Source organism: Littorina saxatilis, linkage group LG6 (genome assembly GCF_037325665.1).
Source record: "Littorina saxatilis isolate snail1 linkage group LG6, US_GU_Lsax_2.0, whole genome shotgun sequence".
Lineage (NCBI taxonomy): Eukaryota > Metazoa > Mollusca > Gastropoda > Littorinimorpha > Littorinidae > Littorina > Littorina saxatilis.
In genome coordinates, this window is record NC_090250.1 from 901200 (window position 1) to 912792 (window position 11593).

At 37.5% G+C, this 11593-nt stretch overlaps 1 protein-coding gene across 1 annotated transcript in view; it reads right to left on the reverse strand.

Annotated features, from left to right (window-relative positions):
- Positions 1-11507: 11507 nt before the first annotated feature.
- LOC138969655 (transcription factor SPT20 homolog) overlaps positions 11508-11593 on the reverse strand; it is a 23493-nt gene continuing 23407 nt past the window's right edge. Inside the window, exon 11 of the mRNA XM_070342512.1 lies at positions 11508-11579. Within this exon, the coding sequence (XP_070198613.1) occupies positions 11508-11579 (72 nt within the window). The remainder of the gene's footprint in view (positions 11580-11593) is intronic.

Below are 11593 nucleotides of genomic sequence, written 5' to 3' on the forward strand. Positions count from 1 at the left end.
ATGATAGATTCAAAGTCAGCATAAACAACATAAGGACTTTTCTGTAGTTTGCATACATTCTTAAAATACACTTTGCTGTCTGGCGGTGGTGTTGTTAACTTCACAACCGCATCATCAACGCTCTTACAATGTTGCTTGTGTATAAGTGCTGCATGAATTGATGGAATACGCAAGAGACATCGCCTACAAAAGTCTTGTTTACTATTGTGATTGCTTGTGCTCGCCATCAGTCTACTCATTGTACGAATCAAAGTGTAATGATATTTTACACCATCAGTCATTAGTAACATGTCAACATGGTTAGTATCACAATCACCAATCGTTGGTGAGTTCTTTGATATTCTGACTGGTTTCAGTTCATCTTCCTCATCCCACGTGTAAACATTTACGGTGATGGGTTTGTTTTGCTGTTCAAATTTGTCAATGCTTGTAATGCTGACAGGAAATTCAATACCAGTAAAGTTTAGTTTATTTCTGTATGCATGATAGTTAGACACTCTTTCTGCATTTTTCTTTACACTGTACAGTCTTGCCAGAACACACCACATAAAACATTTGTCATCATCATTCTTTATGTTCAGCACAGCACGTTTTTTGACAAGAGTAGGAGGTAAAGGTATGTAACTTCTACCTCTGATGGGGGCAAATTTACTTAGCTTCAATTCTATTTTTATAATTTCACCTTCTGACCATCCGGATCCTTTCATCTTTGCATCCTCTGCAGCTTGCTCAAACCGTTTCATCATTTCATCTGCCCAGTTTCCATTCAATTCTGCCATAGAATTAAGTGCTAGTTGTCTGGTTGAAACATGAACTTCTAGCACCTCATCACTGACTGTTTTGTATTTTATTAAACTGACTATCTGCACTTTTACTGGAGGTTCAATCAACAAATTGTTTGGAATTTGTTCAATGGCGTCTTGCACACTGGACTGCACATTTTGAGGATCCGTTACTTGTAATTCAACGGTGTCAAATACTGTCGATAAAGATTCTAATACAGAGTCTTCCATCGCTGTGAGTTTGATTTTATAACTCAAAATAAAAATATAAATTAAAAAAATGAAGTTGCTTAGAATTCTTTCTCAGAGCTTCCATTTTTGTTAACACTATAAAATCTGAAATAAAAAATCATTTAACATTTGTACCACGTGGAACTAATTGTAATTCCTCTTTTACAAAGGCTCTTTGCGGTGCTGGTTCTCTCAAGTAATATATAGGTGGATTTGTCTCTACTACTCTCTTGATTTCATGAATGTCAATACTCCAGATTGGATCCGTTGCACGCTTCCTGCTGTCACCCTCAGCTTCACCGGGTGCATATAAATATCTGACTTTCTGATTGAAAGGTAGTAATGCCACTGGTGTTGTTGACTTTGGAGCAACAGGTATTGTTTTCTGTTTGATTGCATCAACTGGTCTTAACCCTGTAGCTTTAAATACCTCCAGATTCATTGCTCTAAGTACTGATGGTAATCTTTTGACCCATTCAGTGTTACGCAATTTACTTTCTGTGTCCAAAAATTCCTGATGGTACTGATATGAAAACAGTTTTTCTGCCAACTGTTTGTTAAAGCTCTCAACAATAGCCTGTGACCTGTGGTTTCCTGGAATACCTCTCTTCACTGTAACATGATGTTTTAACAGAAGCTGGTTGACAGCTCCTTTAAACTCCTTACCATCATCGCACTGAATCATTCTGGGATACTTTAGTGGTCCACGTCTGTAAATTTCTTGCAGGGCAACAGCTGTAGCTATAGCACTTTTCTCTGTCAACGGTTCAGCATCTTTGTATCTTGTTGCAACATCAACTACAGTCAGTGCATACTTATATTTCTTCCTTCTGACTGTGTCATGCGGTAAATACAGCAGGTCTATTTGATGAGTGTCATTCGGTTTAATGTTAACAAAGTGTGGTCGTGTAATTTTTCTTGGTGCAGGTAAATAGATCTGCCAAACTGCCTGCTTTGACAACCATTTCTTTGCTGTATCTTGAGAAACACCTGCTGCGTCACTGAGCTTGTCAATAGCAGTTCTTCCTTTCCAGTATCCTTTTGGGGAATAATATATTTTAGATAACAAAGCATCACTCATGGTTTTTTAAATGACAGAATATTAAGATTTGACAGCACGCGCAATAAAGTAAACAACAGCCATACCAATAACAATGAAAACAATCTCGCCCACCTTCTGCTCTTCTGAAGGCTGATAAAAGTCACCCAGTTTTGGAGGAGCACTTGTCTTCATTTTCTTTCCAGTTACAAGATAGTATTCTTGAATGGCTGCATCAACATTGGCAAAGGTTTTGTTTGCATGTCCTTGCTGCCTGAGTTTATCATTCATAAAGTCTAACTGCGCAATTCGTTTCTTCTCGTATTCATCCTGTGCTTTCGCCAGTTGTTCCATGGCTTTGTTGTGCCTTTCCCTCTCTTCACCATTTTGCAGTTTAGAAAACAAATAGTTGCTGCCAGAAAATGCAAGCGCATTTACAATCGCACCTCCCACCATCATAACCAAGCTAGCCATTTTATTGTCTTACATGTTTATATTTTCTGGAATAATTCCTTGCTTCACCAGGAAGTCTTTTGTTGCAAAGGAAGCTGTCACAACACCAATTAGTTTAGCACCGTCTTCGAAGTCTAACTTTCCCAAGTCGGCTGGTTTCATTCTGAGGAGACTTTTACCCAGCATTGTGTAACCTACACTCAAGCCTCCAATCACTGCAGCGTGATAAACTAGATTAACTATTGTCTTTTCAGAACTCATTTTTATGTTATCAAAATTAAAATATTAAAATTATTCCATATGAAATGAATCCACTGCAGGTACTACTGTGGGCTTTGTTATTGTTTGTACTGCTTTGTTTGTTGGTTTTGGTGTTTCTGGTTTTGGTGTTTCTGATTTTGGTCTTTCTGACACTTTATATTTGCCTTGCCAAAGTTTGTAAAGCAAGTATCCACCTCCTCCAACAACAGCTGCTACAGCTACTTTTCTGTATGATAGAAATGAAGATTTTAATTCTTGATCAGTTTGTGTGACCTTAGTCACTTCAGGAATGTTTGGTGTCTGCTCAACTTCAGACATAATGTTCTGCTTTGCCTTTTGATTTAACTTTTTTTGTCTGTTCCATTCGGCTAGTTTTTTTCCTGCTTCTACTCTACCAGGTTTCTTTGTCACTGTGTTCACTTCTGGTATTTTCGTCTGCTCCACTGTCTGCTTCAACTGATCTGTCATCTTTTTTATTCTGAAAATTAATGTGTTTGAAAGTAATTAATCCAGCAACAAATGGTACTAATAAAGCACCAAATCGATAATACAGGCCACAGGCAAGAGATTCGAGGGACTTGGAAACAACAGGGTCATGAGTTAGATCATGTGTTAAGTCTTCCTCCGAGTCGAGAGGTGTAAAATGTCCAAAAATCTTTGTGTACAAACCTATAACAGTCTGTCCAATACTTCTAACCATCTTAGAACCAAGCACTGATTCATACCGTCCATGATACTTTTCTATATCTTCTGAGGAAAGATGTTGTACTTCTTCCACAGTTAACTGCTGCCCAAGGTAGTGTTTTGTTTTTCCACAAACAGCAAGTGAATACAATCTTTCTTTTTTATCAGGTATAGTCCTACTGTCACAGATTTCAATATCTGTAGCAGTCTGCATCAGCAATTCATCACAGTTCATTTTATTTTGATGCAGAATAAAATAAAAATCTAGTAATTAAACTTGAGTAAGAACTTAGGTAGGAACTTAACAAGAACTTAGGTAGGAACTTGAGTAAGAACTTAGGTAGGAACTTAACAAGAACTTGAGTAAGAACTTGACAAGAACTTGACAAGAACTTGAGTAAGAACTTAACAAGAACTTGAGTAAGAACTTGGTAAGAACTTGAGTAAGAACTTAGCAAGGATTTCTACAAACATACATACTGAACTGGTTGATCAGTTTTTAAAACCAGTTTTGAGTGCTTAGAAGATTTCAGATTATTCTTTATTCTTTCTCTCTCCTGTTTGTTTTCAATGACATCATTTTCTCGAAGGCACTCTTCAAAACTGTCACGGTCCTTTGAATAGAACAATGTTATTGTTTTGAGTTGCTCTCTAAAGTCTTTCAGAACTGCATTGTATTTTTGTGTTAATATCCAAACTGATATTAATGCATGTCGTCCACTGAATGCAAGCTTTGCTAGTGCACTTTTCTTTCTAACAATGTCACGTTCTGCTGCACAGTCATCAATAATAAACAGTGTTGGCGTGTTCTGAAAAAGATCGAAATAATGCTCCAAGCAAACATTTAGACGATCAGAAGGATTTACAATAAATATATTTTGATCAGACCATATGAATTTTCTCTCCTTGTATGTTCTGTTATGCTTTATGGTTGGACAGAATATGACTATGTGTTCAAAGTGATTTATGTAAACAGTTTGTAATAAATCCAAAACATATCTTGTTTTGCCGCAACCTGTTGCCCCACAAATCAAAGAACAGTGTGGATCCTTTGGAAGAAAATCTAGATACTTCATTTTAACACGTTCAATAAACAATATCCTGTAATCTGCTTTCAGAGATGTTTAACTGCGCATCTGACACAACAAACACGTAGATCTTAACTGATTTACTACTACTCCCTACTTCCTTTTCAATTTGTATTGTGATTCCTTCTGATCCGTTTTCAATTCGCCTTCCACTTCCATGCAGTTTGTTGTCGTCAGTTGTTCTGAGATCCAGCCATAACGCATATTTATTTGTTAAGAAATCTTCTACGCCAACACCGTGTAAATGTAGATCTTTAGCCACAAGATCAGATGTTGGGTCTTTCAATCTTCCTCCAGTAAAGTACTTTCTTGCTTCATCATAGTGTTGGTATGGCAGCATGCCAGATGCAAATATTTGGTTTGGCTGCCCTTCAATTGTGCAATATACTCTATTGATTAGTGGATTGTAAAACTTTTCTATTTGCCTTTCATATGAATCTTTTGGTTCCTCAAACAACATAAGTATTCCCTTCATTGACCTAGCTGGTGTATTCAAGTTAATGTTCCAGATTGGATCAGCCTGGCTTTTTGAAAGTGTACTGTGATTCAACACTCTTTCATAATAGATAGGCAGCTTAGAACTGTACTGATTTTCTATAAGTCTAGCCAGTTCAGGATGGTTTACAACATCAAACTCTAAAGAAATTCCAGACACCTTATACTTTGCTTCCGGGTCTTGTGAAAGCATAACACGATCATAACTATTGAAAGTCAGGTCGTATGACAGCCTGTCACGCAATGCTCCTTGATAGAAGGGAGGATGTGAATTTATGAGTTCAAAGTCAAGTGGAATACAAAATTTGTTTCCAAAAGCAACATTGACAGCGTTATCTTTTTTGTTGTCAGCTTTATCTCCGGCTCCTATTCTAACTTTTATCCCATTGTCTGACTGAATCCCTTGAAACACTCTGTTTTTCTTTTCATTGTCAGTCAACCAATTATCTGCATAAACTAAAAATACATCTGCATTATTCAATGACATCACTTCCCGCCCTTCCAGTTTGACAGTAATCTTCCTCACAATTGCTCTTCCTACATTATAAGCCAAAGTCCTATTTTCATCTGAGCCAGATTCTAATTCTAATTTGAATGATAGTCTTACAGTGCCTGGTACAATAACATCGTTCTTACCTAGATTAGGAAACCTAACAGTAAGTATTTCATTCTGATCAATAGTAGAAGGATTATTTGTAACTATAACTGTTTGCCTTATTCCTTTTACCCCGAGAGGTTCTTTCAGCCTTCTGTAAGGATCAAGAACAGAACCGAACGATTGTGCCATCTTTTTTTATTTTCAAAATAAAAAATAAGTTACAAATGGCAGAAGGTGGATTTGAAGATTTATTTGAGCCAGCGGACGACATGAGCGAAGCAATCCCTTTGGTTCCCTACCATCATTCACTGCATTATGAGGTGGCGCGACATGAACTTCTGGAAGGTAAAGTTAGAGATTTCTACAAAAGTTTAGGAGAAGAACCTGATGTTTTAGATCCAAACCAGTTCAAAATGGAAGCAAATCATTTATATACAACTAACGATAAAGGAGAAAAAGTCCAACTTACATATAAATCTAATCCTGCTAAGTTTCTATCAAAAGTTTCACTAAAACAAAAACTTACTGCTAATCGACTTAGGCAATTAGATATTGTGCCTAGCACACGGTCATCATCTTCCCATGTTGTTTCCTTACTTCAACAAGCAGAACTAGGACTACCAACTGCTACTCAAATAGAATCTGTTCCATTGCAAGATCTTAATAAACTTGCAGATGAGGCTGATCAACTTATACAAGAGATAGAGACTTCTTTTTCTGAGGAAACTTCACTGAAGACTCCACATGAACTATTACCTATGAGAGAAATAGAAGCCCTTAATCAATCACTACAAACCATCAGAGGCGAAATAGCAAATAATCTGTCAAAACTAGGTCAGCTGGATGAAGATATAAACAAAGAGAAACAAAAACTTGCTGATGCTGATGATTTGAACCTAGAACAAGAAGTAAAAAACAGAATTTCTAAGCGTTTAAAAGATTTGCAGGAGGAGAAAGCCATAAGGTTAGAAGTTCTAAGTAACAATAGAGAACAACTGAGAACACAGGTCAGCAGAATAAAAAATACAATTCAAAGAATCCTTTACGAAGACACAACTCTTGCTGAAAGAATTAGAACGCTTTTCAGAGAGCAGGGAATCACAATAGCTAGTATACTAACTGCGTTAGGATTTGCAATAAGCACATTAGTGTTAACACTCACAGGTGGCACTGTCACACCTCCACCTCCACCTTCACCTTCATCTCCATCTGATCCGGGATGGGTAAAGAAACAACTCAAACACATTGCAGAACTATTAAAGAAACTAGCAGCAAAAGCTTTGGATGCACTTCCAGGAATCATTGGTTCAATTGTTAGCTGGCTGTTATCTTTTGCAGGTAAAGTTGTTGGTTTCATGGCTGAACATCTCTGGACTCTAATAGTTTTAATTGCAGGTGTTCTGCTAACGAGAATAAAGCAAAAGTAAGCCTACACCCACTCCACCAATTACTAGAGCAGTCTTCTGCGATTCATGATCATCACTAATACTAACAGCTTGATCATCCCTAGTGACAGAATGATCTTCACCTGCAGCGTGATCTTCACTTGTCACGCTTTGTTTCTGTTCATTGTGATATGGCTGTAACATCGTTCTGATTTCTGAATTCAGTTCTTCACCCTTTCCAAGCGGCTGGGTGTCACTAGCAATAATGATTTCATTGTTATAATTTGTTATTGTTCCAATCTGCAGCTGGAGATCAGAAGGTAACATGTAAAGGCCGTTACCAACAGCAAAGTCAACTTTTGATCTTGCATAACGGAGAGAGTCTTGATACCTTTTGATGCTGGAAGGCAGATCAACTGCAGAGTTTATGACATCTTCTAAATTTGATAACAACTGTTTCTGCGCACCAAACCCTGTGCTTGTTCTCATTATGTTTGATCGTGTCTGTGCCTGCGAGCCTAGCAAGCACCACGCATATGTTCGGATAGATTCATTGATCCTTTCAACACCTGATCCAGTGAAACCTTTGCCGGTGTCTAATATAAAAGTAGTCCATGCATTGTGGTGCTGTTGTTCTATTGATCCTAACTGTACCTGCACATTTGAAGAAAAAGATGTATGACCTGGCCAGTAATCAAAATTATACCTCCTGTGGACACCCCATAAATATAGTGTTCCCATGCCATGGTTTTTGTCTTGCTTTTGCCTAAAGTCGGTCTTAAAATCTATATTGAATTCATTGCAGAGACGCTCATACACTTTCATGTTTATCCTATTGTTGAATGGGTTCCAGCTCTTTTCATGCGGCATTGGTGCCTGAAGTTCAGACAAGATTCTCCTGCACTGATAGTAAACGTGAAATGTGTACACACACTTTGTCAGTAAGTTTGAATTATTCATGTGGTCTGCATAGGACACTCCACATCCTGTGGTTGCACAGAATATTGCAAAGTTTAACTGATTCTGATAGAACTGAATTGGGTGAGAGTTCCACATCTTTGGAACACTATCATTTTTGATTGGGGGATTTAGGTAAGAATGGAATGGGTCAGGCACTTTAACGCGAATGGATTCTGTTTCTGTTACGGCAAAGTCCAACTCATGGAAAGAAATAGTCTTTGGATTGTAATATGGTCCAGTTTTGTATTTAACGTCTTTGTTGAATTTATACTGAATCATTTTTGTTGTTGAATAAAAAATGTTTATCACACTAACAAATGTGAAGACTAGTGTGCCAGTTAAACTTGCAAACCCTATCAACAATCAAAATGGAGGAATGAAAGTTGCACTGCATGAAATTATGTACAAGGTTACTTGGTATAATATCAGTAAAAAAAAGGCTAACAACTGGGTTAGAATTAATGGTAAAACACATTCTGTAGAAGATGGTTACTATGACTTCTGCACTTTAGAGAAAGAATTGTTTGCTCCAGTAGGTATTACAGCGAGTTTAAATCATGCAAGTCTCATTGCTACTCTTACTATGCCCAAAACTAGAGAAGTAAACAGATCATTTGAGTTTCCAACCAAACTCCTTGATATGCTTGGAATTACAAATATATACAAGGGAACACGTCCCATTGACATGGATGTTAACAGTGTACTGTTTGTTCACATGAGAGAGCTTAACACATCCTATAATCTGTTTAATGATCAGCGTTCTGATCTGCTTAGGATTCTTCCACCGAGTGATGCCTCTTTTTGTAAAATGCACGTGCCAACATTTAAGACACTTCAGTTCAAGGACTTGGAGGAAGGGTGTCATGAATTCCTACACATTGATCTGAAAAATCAAAGTGGACAACCAGTTGATTGTTTGTTTAACATTACATTGGAAATAGTTCCATAAAATATTGAGTATTAAAATGTCGAGTGGACCTACAATAGTTTATCCTGTTGCATGTTCAACTATAGAGTTGAAAGATTTAGCAGACGCTATCGACTTTGAGAGCAATGCTGAAGTTGGTGCAGTGTATGCATTCGAGTTTACAGACACTGGCTATTACAAGAGAAAGGAAATCGACGATGAAAAGAAACCAAGATTTCTCAAACTAGGTCAAATCCGTGATGTTAATGTACCTGATCCAATTGTCGATGACATATACTACATGTGGAAACATCAGAATAAAAAATGGGTACTTAGTCCTGTTATCAAAAAGATTGACTGGGAAATGAAGTTTGAATTTGTGAGTCCATACACTCTTGTTGGAAAAGACGACACATTCCGTAAGTCAATCAATGCTAAACCACTAATTGTTAGCCTTGTTCCTGCGTTTAACAGCAGGGGAGAAGTTGCAGTTAAACCTTTCCATAAGAACAACTATCTCATTCACAGAAAACAAAGTGTTGAAAAGGACGCTGACACCATTGTCGATTTTATACCCAAGCTTCCAATAGGGCAGAATGCAACTATGATATTTGATATAGTTGTCAGGAAAAGGGAAGAAACCACAAACACTGTTCTAATGAGAGGAATAAATCTCAACTGGAGACCATTAAATGTTGAAGAAGTCAGAGTATTTATTGCTGTTCAAAAGGATTCTAACACAATAAAAAAACAGACGTCAAACCAAAATGTTGTTGTTAACGCAGATATAAATAATTTAACAGAAATAAGAAGTATTAATCTTACTTATCTTGATTTGATTGCTTTCTACTATACAGATAAGGTGTTAAGCAATGAACAGCTTCAAAGCTTAGCAGAAACACTGGCCAGTGAGAATTAAGATAAATATTTTATATTTTGCATTAAAAGATGACTAGCAGTGTGAAGCTTTATCCTAATATTGATGAAAGTGCAGCAGAAAGTCAACAATTCAGACTGGCACACATTAGTAATATACAAAAACAACTAGAAGATGAATTAGAAAAATATTCTCGCGCTAGACGTAAGTACTCAACAACTTACAACAGCTTTTCTAATGCCAGCACTGGTTCTACTATCCTTGCATCAGCTGCAGGTGTAACGGGAACAATTCTGTTAGCTACCGGAGTAGGGACTCCAGTTTCTCTAATCCTAGGTGGTGTCGCAGCAGCAGTTGGTGGTTTATCATTTATAGCATCAGCTATAATGAAAAAAATTGTGAAAAAGCTTGAAAAACACGAATCCATTTCCACTCTTGCATCATCAAAATTGTCTAGCCTAAAACTGTCTATCAGTAAAGCACTTGAAGATTCAAAAGTTTCTGACGAAGAATTCAAACAGATACAAACAGACTTTGATGACTACAAAAGTAAGAAAGCAAGTATTCAAACAAAAACACGAGCTGAATATAACAAGCCAATCGATATAGAAGATCTGAAAAAGCAGTTTTTAAAAAAGGGGATTCAAATAGGACGGGAAGAAAAAGTAAAAATAGAATCACTTGTAAAGAGTTAACTATTCGTTTAGACAGTCACATTGCATGTATCAGATATAATTCTAACAGTGAAAGAACATATGAAGTAAAGTTTGTAAATGAGAGAGCGTATTGAGCTTAAGAATGTTGTATGAGAGAAAGGGGGAATGTACGTTCTGGGTTACTGATTCCGACAGACCCGGCATTGGTTCAAAACAACCTTACTTTACTGTATTTTTTTTTTGTATGAATTTATGCAGTATTTTTCTGATTTTGTCGCATGTTTCATTTTAGTAAAAGTTTAGTCCAGAAGCCTATTTTGCTTTAATATTTAGGGTCTGTCGGAATCGGTGAGCCAGAACGTACATTCCCCCTTTCTCTTCAGTCGTGCTTTCACACGGGATAAGACCGTCCCATCAGTCGTGCTTTCACAGGGGATAAGACCGTCCCATCAGTCATGCTTTCAGACGGGATAAGACCGTCCCATCAGTCGTGCTTTCAGACGGGATAAGACCGTCCCATAAGTCGTGCTTTCACATGGGATAAGACCGTCCCATCAGTCGTGCTTTCACACGGGATAAGACCGTCCCATCAGTCGTGCTTTCACACGGGATAAGACCGTCCCATCAGTCGTGCTTTCACACGGGATAAGACCGTCCCACCAGTCGTGCTTTCACATGGGATAAGACCGTCCCATCAGTCGGGCACATACACAAAACCAACATAATGACTGCTTTTTGTGAAGAGGGGGAATGTATTTTTGTAAAGAAAACACCGTCAGCATTTAAGGAATTTAAATATTCAACAAATAACAGAAAGTGTTTCAAGAAGAAAATATATTTGGGGGGAAGTGAAAAGTGTGTCAAATTTGAGGCAATAATGAATCGTCTGAGGGATCTGAATGAGCCGATGGCAAAACGTTGAATCTGACTGGAGAAAAAGGTTAAGAGGCATGTGTCAGCGAGAACAGTTCAAAGTCAGATTAAACCAAAATACTGAGTACAGCATAACAAGTGGAATCAATACTCTTTATTAAACTGAGGAGGCATGCTGAAAAAAAAGACCAGCCATTACTTTTCCAGTGGAATAGGTTTCAGAAGTCACTTACCAAGTTTTCATTTGGTGAATGAGGGCGTTCTGGAACTTTAAAGAGATGTTCGGGCATCTGCAAACAAGAGA